At 41.9% G+C, this 21,359-nt stretch overlaps 1 protein-coding gene across 3 annotated transcripts in view; it reads right to left on the bottom strand.

Moving 5' to 3' along the window:
* Nucleotides 1-21,359, bottom strand: part of nbeal1 (neurobeachin-like 1) — a 306,006-nt gene that overhangs the window by 283,800 nt on the left and 847 nt on the right. For all 3 annotated transcript variants that reach the window (XR_014537349.1, XR_014537350.1, XM_083565186.1), the window contains exons 2-5: nt 15,883-16,210; nt 6,158-6,249; nt 2,886-3,047; nt 64-145 (exon numbers count right to left, since the gene is read on the bottom strand). Coding sequence is in view for 1 of the 3 variants with exons in the window: in XM_083565186.1 (XP_083421312.1) it covers nt 64-145; nt 2,886-3,047; nt 6,158-6,249; nt 15,883-15,933 (387 nt within the window). In the remaining 2 variants the exon portion in view is untranslated. The remainder of the gene's footprint in view (nt 1-63; nt 146-2,885; nt 3,048-6,157; nt 6,250-15,882; nt 16,211-21,359) is intronic.

Here is a 21,359-nt window from a genome sequence, read left to right as displayed (position 1 = left end):
AGAGAGAGAGAGAGAGCGAGCAAGAGTAACAGACAGACAGAGAAAGAAGTAGAGAAAGAAAACCTGCTGAATGTAGACTGTTGTCATGGTGATGATTTGATTGATGTAGGAGCAGGTTCCGATTTCCTCCACATTAGACAGGTTCCTGTCAGAGACATCCCACACACACACACACACACACACACACACACACACACACACACACACACACATTGGAATTTGGCTTATACTGTAGAGCATTGTGTGTGTGTGTGTGTGTGTGTGTGTGTGTGTGTGTGTGTGTGTGTGTGTGTGTGTGTGTGTGTGTGTTGCAGACTACTGCAGGATAAGAAGCCATTAGTTCCAGCAGTCAGACTTATTTTTGTGCCACGATCATAATTCACGCACAGAGATGCAGCTGGAATAAAGTGTGTGCAAAAAAGACTGTGTGCGTGTGTGTGTGTGTGTGTGTGTGCGCGCGCATTATGGTGAGGTAATGGAACATTTTTGGCTTTCTAAACATTTGAGAAAAAATAGTCCACAAGACATGACGTGTGTGAGGATTTGGGCTGCGAAATTCACGAGGACTGAATCTGCATTACTGCGATGATATGGAATTATGTCAATGATGTAAATAAGCCATGTGCGTCTCCATAAGTGAAGCCGAAAGACGTTGCAGATTAACAGCATGAAGGAGGTCACCGGATGCAGGTTGGAGCGAGGCGACACTATTGAGCGAACCAGCTGAACAACTTCCACAGGTTTTACCACCCCAACTTATTTACACCTTTACACTGCCCCCCCCCCCCCCCCCACACACACACACACACAAAAAAAAAACACACACCCTACTTCAATGCCAGCCTCAGTGGCAAAGAGATGGGCGCTGAACAGGCTCCTGTCCATCATGGACAATCCACTGCATCCACTGCACAGCATCATCTCCAGCCAGAGAAGCAGCTTCTGCCCGCCCGCCCGCCCGCCCGCCATCCATCCATCCATCCATCCATCTGCCTGCCTGTGTGTCCGCCTATCTATCTATCTATCTATCTATCTATCTATCTATCTATCTATCTATCTATCTATCTATCTGTCTGTCTGTCTGTCTGTCTGTCTGTCTGTCTGTCTGTCTGTCTGTCTGTCTGTCTGTCTGTCTGCCTGTCTGCCTGTCTGCCTGACATTCTAAGGAAAAAAAAGTTACTTGCTTATGTTTAATTTTACGTTAAATTGACTTTTTTTTAAAGTTGAAATTAATAGAGTTATTTATTAATTTTTTGCAGCTGAGCATTGTGTGTGTGTGTGTGTGTGTGTGTGTGTGTGTGTGTGTGTGTGTGTGTACAGTAAGTAATTGTGTTTTTGTTTTTTTGGGCCACGGGAACCACCTGTCCAAATTCATGAATGCTTTGACCGGTTAGTGTTGGTCACATGATCAGATAGCTTCAGTTATACACTGTTAAGTCTACAAGTCTATATACTGTGTGTGGGTACATAAGTGTGTGTGTGTGTGTGTGTGTGTGTGTGTGTGTGTGTGTGTGTGTGTGTGTGTGTGTGTCCGCGTGTGTGTGTGTGTGTGTGGAAAACACCTTCAACTCCTGTAACATGATCTACTAATATTGAGTAATCTCTCTATTTCAAAGCCTATTCATATAGCACTGAGGCATGCTGGGAAATCATCCACCATTCATTAAATGAAATTTTCCATTCACTTGAACTAGAAGATCCAAACCTGTTCCAAAATTGCACTGTCCCTGTGCACAAAGCAAACTCCATAAAGATCTGCTTTCGAGTTGAAGTGGAAGATCTCCTGCTATAGAGCTCTGACCTCATCCCTACTGAACAATGAATTGAAACTTTGAACGCATCCTAGTCCTCCTCAACATAACCTACATCACTACCTGACACAAATCTCCACAAACACACTCCAAAATCTAGTGGAACAGAGTGTGAAGTCAAGTGTAGAGGTTCCTCTAACAGCATTTGGAGATTGGCACATAATCTCCTGGTTAGGTGTCCACATACTTTTGAAAATAGAATGTATAAACCTGAGATTTGCAGCTGCACTACTACCAGAGCTGGAAAAAAAGAAAATCGACACATCCTTAACCAATCAGAATCGAGCATTCACAGGAGCCGTGGTCTGATTATAGGTGATATACACTAGTAGAAACATTCAGCTTGGATGATTATCTTTACTTCTGATGTTGATGATCTGACTGTAAGACACGAGGCACAAAGAACAGGATGTGGAAATGTCACAGCCGTAACGTTGACCTTTGCGGTGAAACTCATGCTGGTTTAGTGAGACTTGAATGAGAGATACACGACGAGAGCAGACCCTGAGCCGGAGAGAAGTCAGGCGAGATCCAATGCTGCACAACTCGTTTTGTTTCAGGCCAAGTTGCACTCCACTGTAATTACATCCTTTAATAAATAAAAGCAATGTGGACATTGATTTCTCTTTAAAGCTACACAAAAGTATTGGCACACCTGACTATCTATCTATCTATCTATCTATCTATCTATCTATCTATCTATCTATCTATCTATCTATCTATCTATCTATCTATCTATCTATCTATCTATCTATCCATCCACCTATCTATCCATCCATCCATTTATCCATCTATCTATTTGTCCATCTATCTATTTGTCCATCTATCTATCCGTCCATCTATTCGTCCGTCTATCTATCTGTCTGTCTGTCCGTCCATCTATTTGTCCATCTGTCTGTCATTCCATCCATCCATCCATCCATCCATCCATCCATCCATCCACTCTGTCTGTCTATCTATCCACCTATCCATCATTTGTCCATCCACCCACCCACACACCTGAATTCCAAATCTGGAGTTTTCATAATCGGTTGTGTGTGTGTGTGTGTGTGTGTGTGTGTGTGTAAGAGGGACCTGCAAGTGATGATGAGGAACTTGAGGAGCAGCAGAGCGAGGTGTTGCTGTTCCTGCTCCAAGCCAACCGATGCTTTCTGAACACACTGCAGCAGCTGGACACGTAAAACCTGCAGGATGTTATCAGGGAGCAGAGACAGGACTGGGGGCACGTCCTCCACCCTACACACACACACACACACACACACACACACACACACACACACACACACACACACACACACACACACACACAAACAAGAAGCATGTACACTGATTCTATAATATTAACAGCAGGCACTGATCCACTCAGCCAATCAGACGTGTTACAGGATGCTTTTCTGCTCAATGGTAATTTAAGAGGTTAGTCTTCCTCCCAGCTCGAACCAGTCTGCACGTTCTCCTCTCATCTCTCTCATGAACAAGTCTGAACAACTGCATCTTCCTCATTGTTTGTTTGCATCGTTCTGTGGAACTTTTAGAAACCACTGTGTGACATCAGCTGTTTCTGAAACACTGACTACAGTCAAAGCCGCTCAGATCCCCACTGACCCCACACCGCTCTGATATCTCAAATAAACGCTAACTAAAGCTTTTGACCTGGAGCTGAATGAGGTCATGTGACATGCTGCTGCCACCTGATTGGTCTACAGGTGTCCTATTAAAATGGCAAGTGAACAGTGAAATAATATCATTAGAGCGTTGAATTCTAGGACTGTCTCGAGGCTTAGTGAAATAAATGTAAATACACTTAAAAACACACACACACACACACACACACACACACACACACACACACACACACACACACACACACACACACACACACACACACACACACACACAAGCAGGATGAACTTTAGACACGTCTACAGTTTTTCTGCTTGTGGACAATATTCGCTGCAGACACGTTCGAAATTTACTTTTAATGAATGGAAAGATACAGTTGAAATATTGAATATTATGAGATGCATTCAGATTTATTTAGTTTGGTTGCATTTTGGGGACGTGTGTGGATGTGTGGAGAAATGCGTCAAAATTAGTTGTAGAAGTGTGTGGACAAGCATGGAAGTATGTGGAAGGAAATAGAAGCGTGTGGAAGTGTGTGAAGGCGAGTGGAAGTGTGTAAAGACGAGGGGAAGTGCGTGGAAGAGTGTGAAGACGAGGGGAAGTGCGTGGAAGTGTGTGGAGACGAGTGGAAGTGTGTGGAGACGAGTGGAAGTGTGTGGAGACGAGTGGAGACGAGTGGAAGTGTGTGGAGACGAGTGGAAGTGTGTGGAGACGAGTGGAAGTGTGTGGAGATGAGTGGAGAAGAGTGGAAGTGTGTGGAGATGAGTGGAGACGAGTGGAAGTGTGTGGAGATGAGTGGAGACGAGTGAAAGTGTGTGGAGATGAGTGGAGACGAGTGAAAGTGTGTGGAAATGAGTGAAGACGAGTGGAAGTGTGTGGAGACGAGTGGAAGTGTGTGGAGAAGAGTGGAGACGAGTGAAAGTGTGTGGAGACGAGTGGAAGTGTGTGGAGACGAGTGGAAGTGTGTGGAGACGAGTGGAAGTGTGTGGAGACGAGTGGAGGTGTGTGGAGACGAGTGAAAGTGTGTGGAGATGAGTGAAAGTGTGTGGAGATGAGTGAAAGTGTGTGGAGACGAGTGAAAGTGTGTGGAGACGAGTGAAAGTGTGTGGAGATGAGTGGAGACGAGTGGAAGTGTGTGGAGACGAGTGGAAGTGTGTGGAGACGAGTGGAGACGAGTGGAAGTGTGTGGAGATGAGTGGAGACGAGTGTAAGTGCGTGGAGACGAGTGGAAGTGTGGGGAGATGAGTGGAGACGAGTGGAAGTGTGGGGAGACGAGTGGAAGTGTGTGGAGATGAGTGGAGATGAGTGGAAGTGTGTGGAGACGAGTGGAAGTGTGTGGAAGTGTGTGGAGACGAGTGGAGACGAGTGGAAGTGTGTGGAGACGAGTGGAAGTGTGTGGAGACGAGTGGAAATGAGTGGAAGTGTGTGGAGATGAGTGGAGACGAGTGGAAGTGTGTGGAGATGAGTGGAGACGAGTGGAAGTGCGTGAAGACGAGTGGAAGTGTGTGGAAACCCTGGGCTAAGTGGTTTGTTGTGATCGGGAGTTGAGATATATATATTGTCTGGAGTGATGGGATTGGATTTGGAGCATTTGGAGGATTTTGGAGCATTATATGGTCCTGTAGCAGTGTGTGTACAATAAGAGCTCTCATGAGCATCATAACACGTGACGTGAATCCAGAGACGTGGTGTATGTGCTATGAACGTTTTTGGAATGTCGGGGAGGAGGGGGAGGGATTAAGATGTGAAGGAACGCACTGAAGAGTCTTTCCACTGGATTAGTGCTTATTTAGTTTTTCGAGAGATCAGGGACTGATGTTGAGGAGGTGAGGAGGTCTGGGGTACAGAAGATGTTCCAGTTCCCAGAGGTGTTCTTTGGACTGTGGCATTGACATGTTCGAGTGAAGGTGAATTGTAACGCTACATGCTGAAACTAACAGCCCTCTCCCTCCATCGCTCTCTCCATCGCTCTCTCCATCGCTCTCTGTCCCTCACTCATATCATCTCGCTCTCCTTCCAACATTTTTCTTCATTGCTTTTTATCCTTCTAATCTCGCTCTCCCTCTCTCAACTTCTATCATTTCCCATCTTTGCTCTCTCTATCCCTCTCATCGCTCCATCTTTTTCTCTCCCTCCTTATCTCTCTCATCACTGTTCTCTCTCTTTCTCTCTCTCCCTCTACTTCTATAATTTCTCCTCAAATCTCTCTCTATCCCTCTCATCTCTCTTATCAGTCTCTCACCCTCTGTAATCTTTCTATCATTCTAACATTTCTCCTCATTTCTCTCTCCCTGCTCATATCAGTCTCTCTTCCTCTCTCATTATCTTTCTGTCCTTCTTTCATCTCTCCTCATTGCTCTCTCTATCCCTCTCATCTCTCCATCTTTTTCTCCTTCATCTCTCCATCTCTGTCTCTCATCATTGTTCTCTCTCTCATTCTCTCCCTCGTTTTTCCTCGCTCTCTCCCTATTCATTTCTCCAACATCTTTCTTTCTCTCTCCGTCCCTCGTCTTTCACACAAGTCACAAATCAAGACAGTGACGGAGAGAACCCTCTTTATACTGTTAATGATGATTTTATTTGCTGAACAACACTTAAAATCTCTACCACACAAACACACACACACACACACACACACACACACACACACACACATAGACGAAGACGAGTGTGAATGTTGCATGCTGACAGAAGCAGGTTTGGATTAAAGATGGCCGCCGTACCTGATCGGCTGTTTCTCAAAATCCACATCCAGACTGCGATCATACGAGCCGATGAAAATCTCCAACCACAGCTTTAGATAGTCAGGATCCCTCTGAGCGAGAGAAAGAGGGAGAGAGAGAGAGAGAGCGAGAGAGAGAGAGAGAGAGAGAGAGAAAGCATGATGGATAGATAGAGAGAGAGAAAGAGATGGGGCAAGAAAACACTTATTACAATAGATGACATATTACTTTACACTACATCAAAGACACTTCATATGATTTCATACACACCTCATACACACGTCTCATGCTGGTTATACCGGAATAAATGTTATGCTCCTGGTTCCATTTGGTCTAATGAAAGACTGGCAGTGATGTCACACTACGTGTGTCTGTGATTGGCTGAGTGATCATTTTGAATCGTAAATGAAGCGTACCTCACCCCTGATAGAGAAACTTTTTTTTTTTACACCTAAAACGTGGATTTATTTAGTTTAGTAACTGTTTTGTGGGTATGAAGGTTTCACTTATCTCCACCCAGGTGTGTGTGTGTGTGTGTGTGTGTGTATGTGTGTATGTGTGTCAAAGAACAGGTTTGACAGCATTCAACAAGGGCTTGTGAATGTCAATTGCATTCCTGAGATTCCAGAAAAACGGACGACAATTTTTAGAACAGGGTTGTATATATTCAATGTCAACGAATGCGGTTATCGATTAGTTGGTTTTTTCATGTTATGGGTTTCCGTGCTGGCAAGATCACAGGGCCGCTTGCAAAATAGTAGAGAGTTCGGGGTCAACAGACAGCAGGAAAAAGTGTGCGTCCCAAGTCATATAAGCATTTTATAATAAACACAACAAAGAAAACTGTACCTGGAAGTTATGCAAACCGGAGTTTGTGTGGGATGGAAGTTCCACAGTGATGCACGAGCACATGAAAAGAAAACACTGGTGTCACGGATGAAGGCGAAACATCAGTACGTGAGCAGAAACTGTTTAATCCTCATCATGTGTTCATCTGTTTGTTTGTAACTTTAGTAACGTTTGTAAATTTTTTTTTTACAAAAATTGTCAAAACAATGTTGTATTATATTTTATATTGATTACTTTAAAGCCTGGTTGTCAACTTGCCATCTGCAAAATATAATACAAATGCTGATTTACACAAATTGCTTCACTATTTGAGTGAATTTGTTCAACTAGCAGTTACTATAAGCTTTAAAATGTCTAAATTAAATATAGTTACACTCAATATGTGTCTTTTGCATTTTTTAAGTTCACTTTTATACATAAATACCTGAATTAGGGTTTAATATAGTTATATTAAAGCAACATGTTATTATATTATAAAATTATTTAAAATAATAATAATAATACAAATAAATAAATAAATAAATAAATCCAGACAATCTTTTCCTGTTCGGTCTCCAGTAAGATGCAGCTCTACCTCTGCCATGTTAATCTTTGTTCTATGTGATATTGAGAAAGCTCTCCAGAAATCAATTTACAAATCAAATGGTCACAAATTAGTGCTCACTTTATAATACAAATGCAAATATGTAAAAAAAAACGATGCATTTGTTTGTGTGTGTGTGTGTGTGTGTGTGTGTGTGTGTGTAGGTGTGTGTGTGTAGGTGTGTGTGTCTGGTTTCATAGATTCTTCCGGGATGAGGTCATTACAGCTGCCCATCACAGCTTGTGTGTGTGTGTGTGTGTGTGTGTGTGTGTGTGTGTGTGTGTGTGTGTGTGTGTGTGTGTCCATGCCAACAGACATTTAAAATCATCTTACAAGTGCAGAGTATGTGTGTATGTGTGTGTGTGTGTGTGTGTGTGTGTGTGTGTGTGTGTGTGGCAGCACACAGATGACCAATGAGGTTTTGGGCTAGGCATTAAGAACACACCCTGCTTATTTTAAGACTACACAACTCATGCTGCATTACAGAGCACCACTGTGTGTGTGTGTGTGTGTGTGTGTGTGTGTGTGTGTGTGTGTGTGTGTGTGTGTGTGTGTGTGTGTGTGTTTACACATTAAACCAACATCAGTATCCTGAATACTGTAATTACATCATGTTTCTGTCGCTACTACTCCACTAACTCACTGTGTTGTTCAGGATTCAGATTTTAATCCACTTTTTTCCATGAATGGATTTATTTCATGTGTATGTGTGAACTCTATGCTTCAGTCGGAAAGTGTTTTAAATAATCTATAAAAAGATCTGAAATCGTCGCTTATTGACAACAGAGCTTTCAAACCTCAATCTGAAAACTTCCCCTCTGCTTGTCTCTCACTAACTTCACTCACAGTATCCAGAGGTTCACATCATCATCATCATCATCATCATCTCAACATACACTTTATAGACAAAAGTATTAGGACTTTTCTACCAACATGTGCTTCTTCCCCAAACTGTTTCCACAAAGTCAGATCCACCCAATAGTATAGAACGATATCTTTCCTTCACTTAAACCAGAAGATCCAAACCTGTTCCAGCACAATTATGCTCCAGCTTCATGAAGATGTGCTTTACACTAGTTGGAGTGGAAGATCTCCTGCTATAAAGCTATTAAACCACTTTGGGATGAACTAAAACACCACCCCAGCCCTCCTCACCTTCACCTATACCAGTACCTGACTTTACAAATACCCACACAAATCTCCACAAAATCTTTAACATCTTCCCAGAAGAGTGGCGGTTCTTCTAACAGCGAATGGGGATGCTCAACAAGAAGCACATTCCAATCTTATAGTGAAGTGTCCAACGTTCGGTTCTTGTCTCTTGAGGGTTAAGTGTTAAGGGCCTTGCTCAAGGGCCCAGCAGTAGGAGCTTGGTGATACCGGTATTTGAACTCACAACCTTCCGATCCAAAGTCCAATACCTTCGTCACTAAGCTCAGAGCACACGGCATGCATTTCTTATCAAATCGGTTTACACATATAACCAGTCAGACAGGCACGCAGAGCGAAAGAACCAACAGTGGGAGGGGTGTGGCTTTGTCTAACACACACACACACACACACACACACACACACACACACACACACACACACACACACACACACACATGTACACGTACACACAGAGAGAAACCAGAGGTGCGGCCAGTGTTCACTGCATATAACTTTACTGTGACACTTACAATATTTATAGATCAAACAGAGAGACCCAGAGATAGACAGTGTGAGACACAGAGACAGAAGGATAGAGAGAAAGAGGATGACATAGGTAAAGAGATGCAAGGTTGCTTTACGTCATTTTTGTCCGTCTCTCTGTCTTTTTTCTGTCATTCTAGATCTTCTTTTCTGTCTCTGTCAATCAAAGAAAGAGAGAGACAAACAGAGAGAAAAACGAGGGTTTTGAGACAAAAAGAAAGATGGAGAGAAACAGAGACAAAGTGACCTAGACAGAGACAGTTATAGGGAACGCGAGAGACAGGAATCAGAAAGATAGAGTGAAAGACAGTGATAGAGGTAGAGAGACAGTATGTGACTTTATATCTGTCTCCAGCTCTATATTCTATGTCTCCATCTTTCACTCCATATATGTATTTCAGTCTATACCCCTGTCTCTCTCTGTTTTTGTCACTCTATATCTGTCCTTTGCTCTATCGTTCACTGTATATCTCTGTCTTTTGCTCTATCGTTCACTGTATATCTCTGTCTTTTGCTCTATCGTTCATTATATATCTCTGTCTTTTGCTCTATCGTTCACTATATATGTTTGTCTTTAACTTTATATTCCTGTCTCTCTATCTCTATTGTCTTTCTATCACTCTATATCTGTCTTCCTCTCAGTCTCTCCCTATGCGTCACTTGATTGCTGTCTGCACGTCAATCGTTGTCTTTCTCTCTGTCTTTCTTTCTCAATCTGTTAGTTCTAAAAATATTCTGAGAGCCACCGAAGTCATAGGTTATGAACACTCACTGATATGAATGAGTAAGAGATAACACTCACTGCACCTCTGGTTTTACTGTGTGTGTGTGTGTGTGTGTGTGTGTAGTCTGACATCTCCACCAGTCTTTCGAAACAGTCCAAACCAAGGGGGGAGCTGGAGATCTTCCACTCCAACCCATGGATAGCAGATCTTCATGGAGCTGACTGTGTGACAGGGGTATTATCATGCTGGAACAGGTTTGGGTTTTAAGGTTCAAGTGAAAGGAATATTTCATGCTACTGCGTCCATATGAAGACATAGGATGGAGACACATGGATTGTGTTTGGATAGAAATTGGTCTCTCTCTCTCTCTCTCTCTCTCTCTCTCTCTCTCTCTCTCTCTCTCTCTCTCTCTCTCTCTCTCTCTCTCTCTCTCTCTCTCTCTCTCTCTCTCTCTCTCTCTCTCTCTCTCTCTCTCTCTCTCTCTCTCTCTCTCTCTCATAAAACAATGCAGAAATGAGAACAGTTGGTAAACGTGCCACTGATAGAAAGTGCAAAAAATATATACGAAAATAAAAGTAAAAAATAAGTAAAACTACAGTAACACACACTCCATCTCTCACTCTGTACCTCTCATTTTCCCTCTGTCCTGTAAGGGTCATGAGAAGGAAGTGGAGCAAACACACAGCATGAGATCAAAGGTCTGCTGACAGTCAACACACACACACACACGCACACACACGCACACACACGCACACACACGCACACACACGCGCACACACGCGCACACACACGCACACAGTATCTTCGTCTCCGCAATTGTGTCTATATAGTGTGTGATCGAGTTCATGAGAGCATCGTTTTTCACTTTCTGCATCTCTCTCTCCATCTTTTTCTGTCTCTAGCTCTTTCTCTATCTCTGGATCTCTCTCTCTCTTTGGATGTCTTTCTCTGTCCACTCTCTAACTCTTTCTGTCTGTCTCTCACACACACACACACACACACACTGCATTTTTCTGTCTCTCTCTCTCTCTCACGCTGTCTCTTTCTATATATCTTTCTCTGTCTCTCTCTCTTTCTCACTCTCAATCTCTTTCTCTCAAACACTCGTCGCTCTATGTGTAAATATAATGGATGAATATATGTGTGTGTGTGTATGTGTGTGTGTGTGTGTGTGTGTGTGTGTGTGTGTGTGTGTGTGTGTACGTATATGCTTCAAGTCAAAGAGCCTATGTTTCTGTGTGTGTGTGTGTGTGTGTGTGTGTGTGTGTGTGTGTGTGTCCATGTTCTCTTTCTTCAATCAAACACAAATGTACTTTCACTTTTAGTTGAAGCTGTGGTTAAAACACGCCTGACAGGAACCCTGACCCTCCCCAATTTCAGCCATGTTAAAGTTTAAGAGAGAAGAATTCGAGTTCGTGGAGAGCGTCAGAGATGTCAGGTGATTCGGTTTTATCTGTAGATCGTGTTCAACGATGGACATTGTCCTGAAGCAGCTTTACTGAGATAAAGAGGTTATAAAATATGAGTTTATATGTTACTATCTGTACGTTTATCCTGAATTAACAAGCCAGTGGTGAAGAAACCTTGAGAGGAACCAGACTCAAAAGGGAACCTCATCCTCACCTGGGTGACACCCTGAATGTCCATTCATTAAAGTATCAGTGTTCGTAATGTGATGGGCATTTAAATACAAAACACAAATTTAATGTTAGCTTAGTGGTTTAGATATCGGACTTTGGATCGAAAGGTCACGACTGCGGCAAGGAAAAACTCCCTTAGATGTTATGAGGAAGAAACCTTGAGAGGAACCAGACTCAAAAGGGGAACCCATCCTCATTTGGGCAACATCAAGAGTGTGATTATAATTTTTAAAACAATACAGAACAATGGAGAGTGAAATAACATGGGCACTGAAAAGTGAATTAGTCCAAATCCATTCTCATAGTTGTTGAGTTGCTCATTAACTTCATGGATCTTTAGGTTGATCATGTGGAACCAACCACCTTCACAAAGTGGCCTCCAGTTAAAAAGAACTCCAGCGTCAGGATGAATCAGGCGGATCCGAATAGACGAAAGGGGCAGAAGCACTAATCACTGGTACTTCTTTATCTAACCTCGACTTTTTCTGAGGTAAAAATTTAACCAGTGTAAACATTAGATCATTTTTATCCACTTTGTTTTACTGACTGAACACAATTCTAGTGTGCAACCTGGTGCTTTAGCTTACTAGCGCTCATGAATTCCTCCTGCTCGCACCACAGACACGTCAAAATAGGGATACAATAAAGAGATTAGCAGGAACTAAAGTGACCTGTTTTTGAAAAGTTGACTTACTTCATCGTGATAACCATAAGAAACACACATTTATATACTGGGTTGTGGTCGTATTAATAGACTTTATCTAAACTCTACCTTTTCTGAGGTAAAAATGTAGCCAAAGTGTGAAAATTGTATCCTTTTCATCCACTTTTTTACTGACTGAATGCAAATCCAGCGTTTTCAGTTCGCATTCTGGCGCTTCGCTAACTAGCGTTTGTGTAGTTCTCTTGCTAGCACCACAGACATATCAAGGAAACACTAGAAATTAGCTAGAACTGAAGTAAAATTTACTTTTTAGGTCCTACGGACTTTAGGAAAAAACATAAGGAAAATATCGCATTTTTCGGACTATAAGCCGCTATTTTTTTTTTCCACGTTTTGAACCCCGCGGCTTAAACAACAAAGTGGCTTATTTATGAATTTTTCCTGGGTTTTTCCCAGGAAAAATTCAGAAATCATATAAGCACAGACAGGTTTTGTGCAACAGAAATCATATAAGCACAGACAGGTTTTCAAAACTCATGCTTTTTAATTTTTCTTGGCAACAGCGTTACAGGTTAGTCAAAGAAACTTAGAAATGAGCATCAGAAAATAATAAGGACATATTCCTCGGTCTTTCACACATGCAGTAATAGCGGAAAAATGCGGCGCCAGGCTGTTCCCAAAATACCGCTATGCTCCTAAAGGAAGCGCAACATATTTCACACGTTACACCATGTTACAGACACTGTCTTTCATTAAAGCCTGTGTAAAGTTCATTAGTTTCAATGTACACATGTGGCTTATAGACAGGTGCGGCTTATTTATGTTTAAAATTAAAATCTTTGTAAAATTCAGTGGGTGCGGCTTATATATGGGTGCCCTTTATAGTCCGGAAATTACGGTACATTAATATACTGGTTTATGTCTGTATTAATGGACTTCCATGGCTAACATTTGTAAGTCGCTTTGTAAGTCTGCCAAAAGCTATAAAAAGGTAATTTTTGCGTTAAACGCTGTACTGTGTATTTTCTAATGATGATTTGTTACAATTCTACAAAGGTGGTGGAGCATCTCGAACACTACTGGCTGTTGTACAAATCAGTCAAGTGTTGCATCATAGCGTCGCTCGATCCGGCCACAGTGCCGTAGCGATTTAAAATAATACACTAGAACACGTGTTGGGTGTGTTTCCTGCCAGACCCCGGCCATCTGATATTAAACTGAAGGGCAGGATTATGTTTATGACATTTCTCGCTTTTAAGGTTAAGCTAAGATTCGATTGAAAAACACGAGACGCAGAAAGGTCAGGCTCCAGACGCTCGTGTTCGTAAGGGCGTTCGGGTTTTCCGGAGATAAAGACTGCGCTGCTCAGGAAATACACACTGCTGCCTTTTGGAAGGTTTTCAGGTTGTTCAGACCTCAGAGCTGTGAGATCAGACCACAACTATAATCGCCGATCTGATACTAACTTAATTTTAGTAAAGGGAGACTGTTGGCGCCGATCTGAACGACGCCGGTCGTGTACGTCAAATGTGGAGTCACAAAATCAGAAGACGAATCCGATCTGATCTGATATGTTTTAAAGCGTCGCACTCAGCATGTCAAATCCGAGGTCAAATTAGAGGTCAAATCCAATTCAGACACTCACGCACACGCACGCACGCGCACACACACTCACAAATCTGCAGTCACTAACTTCAAGTTAGTGTTCAAAGTGATTGAACGTATGAAAGTCCTTGTGTGTGTGTGTGTGTGTGTGTGTGTGTGTGTGTGTAAGAGAGAGTGTACAAAACTGTCTCGCAACCTCCCTGTCTAAGCAGGTGAACGACTTAGACTAACGTACAATTTAAGAACAGCCCGCCAGTAGTGTCCGTTATCTGCCACAAGCTCCGCCCCTTTTTGTTCCATGGACTTGTTCGGTAAACATCATCGTTCTGCCGTAGTTGCTGTACTCTGTGCGTGTGTGTGTGTGTGTGTGTGTGTGTGTGTGTGTGAGCGCGCTCGCGTAACAAACTGTTACTGTGCCATAACGAACACATCGGCTACAATGCAGAAGTGAGAATTGCCTTCGCAAACTCGCTTACTGCATGAAGAACAAACCCTCTGTCTCTCTCTCAGACACTCACACACACACACACTCAGCGTGAGAACAATCTCTAGTTTCTCTACTTCCTCAAAATAAACTAAGAGAGCCAAAAGCCCCGCCCCAAAAGTTTGTACCCCCTACAGTGAAGAGCTGGACTCACATATGGGCCAAATCAAATAATATTTCAATAAGCTGCTGAAGACATGAGTGGAAAAGCAGGCTGATCGATATATCTAATCCATATAACCTGAGAATTACCAGGACTTTTTATATACACAGTAATATAATTTTTTTATATAACATTTTATATATATATATATATATATATATATATATATATATATATATATATATATATATATATATATATATATATATATATATATAACATTATGTGTTATTAAAAATAAAGATAGGCATCAGTGGCATTTTTTTCTTATATATGGCATGGCCAGGTCGAAGACCTCCATGGGCCAACCATAGCAGGTCCTAGTTTGGGCATCTCTTTTCAAGACACTACCAATCAAGAGATCACATGGTCACTACAAGCCACAAGGTCATCTGAATGACATAAACCCCCTGCCTAATCTAACAGGGAGTGTACAGGTACCTGCGCCCCCCCCGCACCACTCTACAAGAAATGCATTTCATACCGATCCATTCACCGTGTCACGTTCCACACATGCTTTGTACATGCTTTCACTATCATATAATCAATCTGCTGCATGTGAGCATACCAAGACTGCGAAAGAAAATGATAGATCTCAGCTTGCTTTTGCTGTTCTGAAATACCCCCCCCCCCCCTTTCGCCGTTTTCTCTCCGTTCCTCCATTTTTCACGTTTATACATGAGACCCCAGGACGGTCCAGAGTTTAAAGGGTGGTGCGTCAGTAATGATGGTCTGTGAGGAAATACGCAGCGCTCCGTGTGTAGGTAAACGGACTAAACGTTAACGCAAATTCGTTTTAACGGCACTGAATTTATTAACGCGTGATTCATGTCAGCGCTAATTTCTGTTTGACAATTTTTGTTTTATATATAAGTAAATAAGAGGCGAAATTAAAACCTGCGACGCGACACACGTTTAGTCACGACGTCCTTTCGTGCCTCAGATATGAAAAAGGAAAAAGAAAAATCATTCAAATTCACTAAACATTTGATGCGCCAATCTTAAATCCAGCACCGAAATCTGCCGTGGTGCACAGATCCGGCGATTAAAACCGTCCGTGTGGAAACATAGCAAAAGTTTCGTTTGGCGTCCTGATGATTTACGTCGTTTTTAAAACACCGTAATTACTTTAAAACGTTTACAAGAATATTTTGTCTTCATGCTCAATGTTGAGAAAGTTTTCACTAATTATAATAAACATACATTTGCATAAGGCCACCATATTTGTGCATGTTAATTAGAAGCATGAAAAGTATTAATTGAAGGAACATTGACAAGCACACACATATATATATACTTTCACTCGGGACACTTTACCTTATTGCAGTACAACATCCACACCTCGTACAGTCGCTCGTTCGATGCCATTGTGCACGCTGGGGTGTGTGTGTGTGTGTGCGGGAGATCCCAGCATGTAGGCACGGATATTCACGAGGTAAGTGGGCAAGGTGGCTCCCGCATGGTCCAGGCAGCTCTGCGGCGAACTTCTCACGAGATGGTGCCTCTGGGTGTTAAAAGCTCATCTCTCACTCTCTTTATTGTCTCTTTCTTTGTGGTGTGAAGGTGTGATATTTAATGTAGCAGTGGGAAGTCCAGACACAAAGTGCAGACACGAAGGATGGGTATTCCGGATGTTTCCTTCCACCTGAAAAAAAAAGGAAAACAGAACAATCGTGTTATTTACGCATCGTTATGTAATATTCACTATATGGCCAAATTATTGGTCTTTTTCTGGTTTTTCTTTTCTTCCCCAAACTTTTCCCACTACCCAGATAACACCTGACAGTATCCTAAATCTTTGGATGCACGAGCATTGAATCTTCCCTTCAGACCCAAACCTGCATGACAATGTGCAAACCCAGCTTCATAAAGATCTGATTGGTTGGAGTGGATGATCTCCTGCTATAGAGATCTGACATCAACCCTATTAAAAATATAAACTGCACTCCAGGCCTCTTCACCTCACCTACATCACTACCTTACTTTACATACACCTTTCCCTTGTGGCTGAACAAATCTCCACAAAATGTAGTGGAGCATCTTTCTAAATATGGGATGGGATGTTCCTATGAATCTAAACTAGGAGGCGCTTTTTGATGTCGCCTCCTGCCTTGAATCGCCTCGAAACTATTATTTATAGCCGCAGATTCCTGATGATCAGGCACAACCTGCCAAACAACAGCCCTTATAATAGAGGTACCAACAATGGGACTGTTCCAAAAGATATAATTAAGGCACCATTATATAATAATTATGCATTCCTTAGGGATGACAACCAGGACATCTCTTTCGATACGGCTCTCACGTTTAACATTTCCTGGAACTAACAAACAGAACATGTTCCTTTATATGAGGAAAGGTTTCGAGACTAGTTCTGCAACATGCCAACAGATGGCAGCACAATGCTGCTTGCAGAGTCATAGAAAGCACCGAGCTCAATAAGTCAGTGTGCCAAAGGACATCTTAATGTGTCCATCAGGAACAGTGCGACTATTTAGACCACGTGTGCACCTTGCCACCGAACTCTCTGTTCTTCGTGCTTAAAGACGGCGCTGCGGCGGCGCTATAATCTTGTCTGGCTCTCTGATCCCCCCTCAGATAGATCGGCTTCCAAAGCTTCAAGCCCAACGTTCTGACAGACTTTTTAAAGCTGGACTTCATTGGTTTATTTTTTTAAGTAGTCATTTTATTGGTGTTTCGTTTGCCTTTTTGATTTGATGACAGAAAAAGAATACTACAGAATACCAAATATTGTGAAACAAACGTGCGCCTGCATAAACATCGTCAACATGGAACAAAGAGCATGAAACCAGAGAAGATGCACAAACAAGCTAAAGGCAAAAAAGTGGCGTGTGGCGCGAATGCGGCGGCTGCCAAAAAGTGTGGAAACACAGAGTCTTTTTATGGTTTTGGAAATATACATACATGGTCTTTTTGTTTCTATCCGGAATTGGATAGTGAAATACTGGATAAAAGTGTGAACAGAAGAATCCACATGCTACGATTTTGTCTCTAGCAGAAGGACTTGTGTAAAACAGATTACAGGAGAGAAGATATTAGCAGGCTACCTCACCCCCCCTAATCAAACATGGAGGTGGAAGCTTAATGGTTTGGGGTTGTTTTGGAGCAGGGAAGCTTGGAGACTTATTCCAGGAAAAAGAACCAACATGGCAACCATTCCAGACCTCAACACCATGCAATTCCAACTGGCTGTGGGATTTAGTGTGTTATCTATAATGGAATGACCTTACTAGTCACTGCACTTAAATCCTTTAGAACCAACCGACAAACCAACCTGAGGATGACTCAACACATCGCACATATTTCCCGTGATTCAGGGAGAAGTTTTCCTTCACAGAAATCCTTTTCACTGCAGAGGAAGCTTCAAATCTGAAGCGGGCATTCATCCCATAATCGCTTCTAAATGAAAGCTCCTCAGAAGACATCTGCTATCCGAATGGGACAGATCCCAAATTGGTCGCCAAAAAAAAAAAAAAAAGTGCTTGCGTGATGAAATTTGTGCATACGGACGTGGACAAATGTGTTTCTCGAAAATGTGCTCGGACGAGTTTTTGCCAAGCCACAATGCTTCTGAAAGAATGTCTTTTGGACAGAGGAGACAGAATTGGAGCTTTCTTTTGGCTGGGGACATCATCTGCATGTAAAAAAACGAAAAGCTTTCAAAGAAAAGACTACTAAGGCTACTGGGAAAATATTGGAGGCTTGATTATAGGTTATGGCTGAATTGCCGTTTCTGGCACTTGGAGCTTCTATGCAAATCTATGTAGGACTTGATGGACTCTCAATCCTAAAGAGCCGTTCTGGAGTTTAATGCACCGCTTCAGCATCAGAAAATCATAGCTCGTTCATAGCTCATGGGTCCTCTAAAACTTACAGCAACAAACCAGATCTGATTCCTGCAGTATGTACATCTATGGAATGAGATGAACCATGCAATCTGAGGAACCCTTTCATCAAACCTGAGACAGTTGGGGCTGAGGGTGCCATTTCTTTTGTGCTTGCCCTTTTCATATTTCAGATAAAACAGCAAAGTTTTTAATTTAATGAAGACTTTGTCTTTTTTTCTTGTTACTACAGAGAAGCATGCAGGTCCTTTTTCTTTCCTCATTGAGGAAGAATGTCTAATTTGTCCACGTCTAAAGACATGATGTATCAGATTCTAGACCTAAATCAGCAGCTACGATTCTGCCAGTTTGTTATAACCCCCATGAATATTACTCATATACAAGTTATGATTATCTGATTTTTTTTGTCTGTTTGAGGTGACCACATGTCATTCAGACTCAATAAAATTTCAAACGACTGGAAAGTCCTTCAGCTATTAAACCCTGAGAAGATTTAAAAGGAAGACAGAGGGCAATGAGGGCATTGAATGTTGAATGCATGGTTCCTAACACACATACACTATATAGGTACCATATAGGTGTAAATACACTGTATGGAGAAGTTTTTGGACACCTACGCATAGGATTCATGTGCATCTTTTTCCACATTTAGTTTCCATTTGCTGTTATAAATACCTCCAGTCTTCTGGAAATATGTTCCACTAGATGTTGTAGTGTGTTTGGGAAGATTCGTTATTATTAAGCCACAAGGATGTTGGTAAAGTCAGGTGATGGATGGATGGATGGATGGATGGATGGATGGATGGATGGATGGATGGATGGATGGATGGAATAAAGTATGGATGGAATAAAGTACTGATGGATGGATGGATGGATGGATGGATGGATGGATGGATGGATGGATGGATGGATGGAATTAAGTACTGATGGATGGATGGATGGATGGATGGATGGATGGATGGATGGATGGATGGAATAAAGTACTGATGGCTGGATGGATGGATGGAAGGAATAAAGTACTGATGGATGGATGGATGGATGGATGGATGGATGGATGGATGGATGGATGGAATAAAGTACTGATGGATGAATGAGTGGATGGATAAACGGATTAATGGACAAATGGTTAGACAGATGAATGGATAAGAGGATGGATGGATGGATGGATAAATGGAGTCAGAGATAGATGAATAATTTGATTAATGGCTTGCTGGATGGATGAGTGATAGATGGACTGATTGCAATAATGGACTGAAGGGTGAAATTTGTGATGGCTGTCTGAATTGATGAATGGGTAAATAGATAAATGGAAGGATCGCTGGATGGATAAATGATTAGATGGATGAGTAAATGATTGGAATAATGAACAAAATAATTTGCTTATTTTTTGTATTCAAATCACTCGAGGAATCCCATTGACATATCAGGTCCCAAACCTTCTCTCTACAGCAAAGATGTTCTACTAGAGTTCAATTGTGTAGATTTGTGCGCCTTCAGACACAAAGGTGTTAGTAAAGTCTAGCGTAAGTCAGGTAATGATGTAGTTGAGGAGACCTGGAGTGTCGTTCCAATTCACCCCAAAGGTGTTCAATAGGATTGAGGTTTCAGAGTTCTATATCAGGAGATCTTCCACTCAAACCCATGAGGAGCAGATCTTCTTCAAAGACATCCAATACACGTGTGTGCCAGTCACCGTTAAAATTTACCCCAAAGGTGTTCAATAGGATAGAGGTCAGAGCTCTGTAGTAGGCCAGTCATAGTGATAATAAGCAAAAAGAAAAACAACAACAACAACAACAATAATAATAATAATAATAATAATATAGACAACTATTAAAATGCTGTCTTGGAGACGTGATCAAACCAAGCAGATTTAGATACAGCATACAGACATGATGTGGTCATGTGACCCACTACGGATTACACCGTGATAAACAGGACTATGAAGCATGCGTGGAATTGCTTCGAGTCATGATGTCACATGATGATAACACTCCCATCCCAGCACTCTGTTTTCATTAGATCACCCGTCTTTCTGCAAACAGGAACGCCAGGATTGTGGACGGACTTCCTATTCAGGAAGTGTTTAAAAAGTGTTGTGAAAAAGTATTTGCCTATTACAGGTTAGGACCAAACAGAAGGGAAAGTCATTAATGCATTTTTAATTGGTGTTTCAACTGAAGTTATTGCGGAAGAGAATATTTTAAAGCTTCAGGGGGGGAAATTATTTGGGAAGGGTGAATTTTAATGAAACTTGGCAACCCTTTTTAAATCCAATACTTACTCTATCTGGACAAAAGTATTAGGACACTTGGCTTTCCAGCCAAACTGTTAGCACAACGCTGAAGGCACACAATTGGATGCATTTGGTAGAAATGTTCCTTCACTTGAACTAGAAGACCCAGACTTCCCAGCTCCATGAAGTTATGCTTTATATGGGTTGGAGTGGAAGATCTCCTGCTATAGAGCTCTGACCTCAACCCTACTGGATATATTTGGGATGAATTGGAACCCTGACTGCATCCGAGGCCTCCTCACCTCACCTACGTCGGTACATCAGTACCTGACTTTACTAACACCCTTATGGCTGAATGAATGACACACTCCAAAATCTAGTGGAACATCTCCCCAGAACAGTGGAGCTTATTATTCAGGTAAACGCAATAAAGGGGTCTTTGTACTTGCAAGACATTCAAAGAGGATTTTAGGAGACTTTTGGTTTGCAAAGACAAGGATTTCATCATAAATCTGACAGTGTGTGTGTGTGTGCGTGTGTGTGTGTGAGTGTGTGTGCGTTTAAAAGCTTAATTAACCCTCACCCTGTTTTACATTTTATTCTTAATGTCATCATGTCTTTCATCAAACATTTTAATCAGAAATGAATCTTTTCACAAACCAACCACACACAATACATACATACATACACAC

The sequence above is a fragment of the Silurus aristotelis genome (assembly GCF_946808225.1).
Source record: "Silurus aristotelis genome assembly, chromosome: 2".
NCBI classification, from domain to species: domain Eukaryota; kingdom Metazoa; phylum Chordata; class Actinopteri; order Siluriformes; family Siluridae; genus Silurus; species Silurus aristotelis.
The sequence above is the reverse complement of the archived record's forward strand: the minus strand, read 5'-3'. Positions and strand labels throughout refer to the sequence as shown.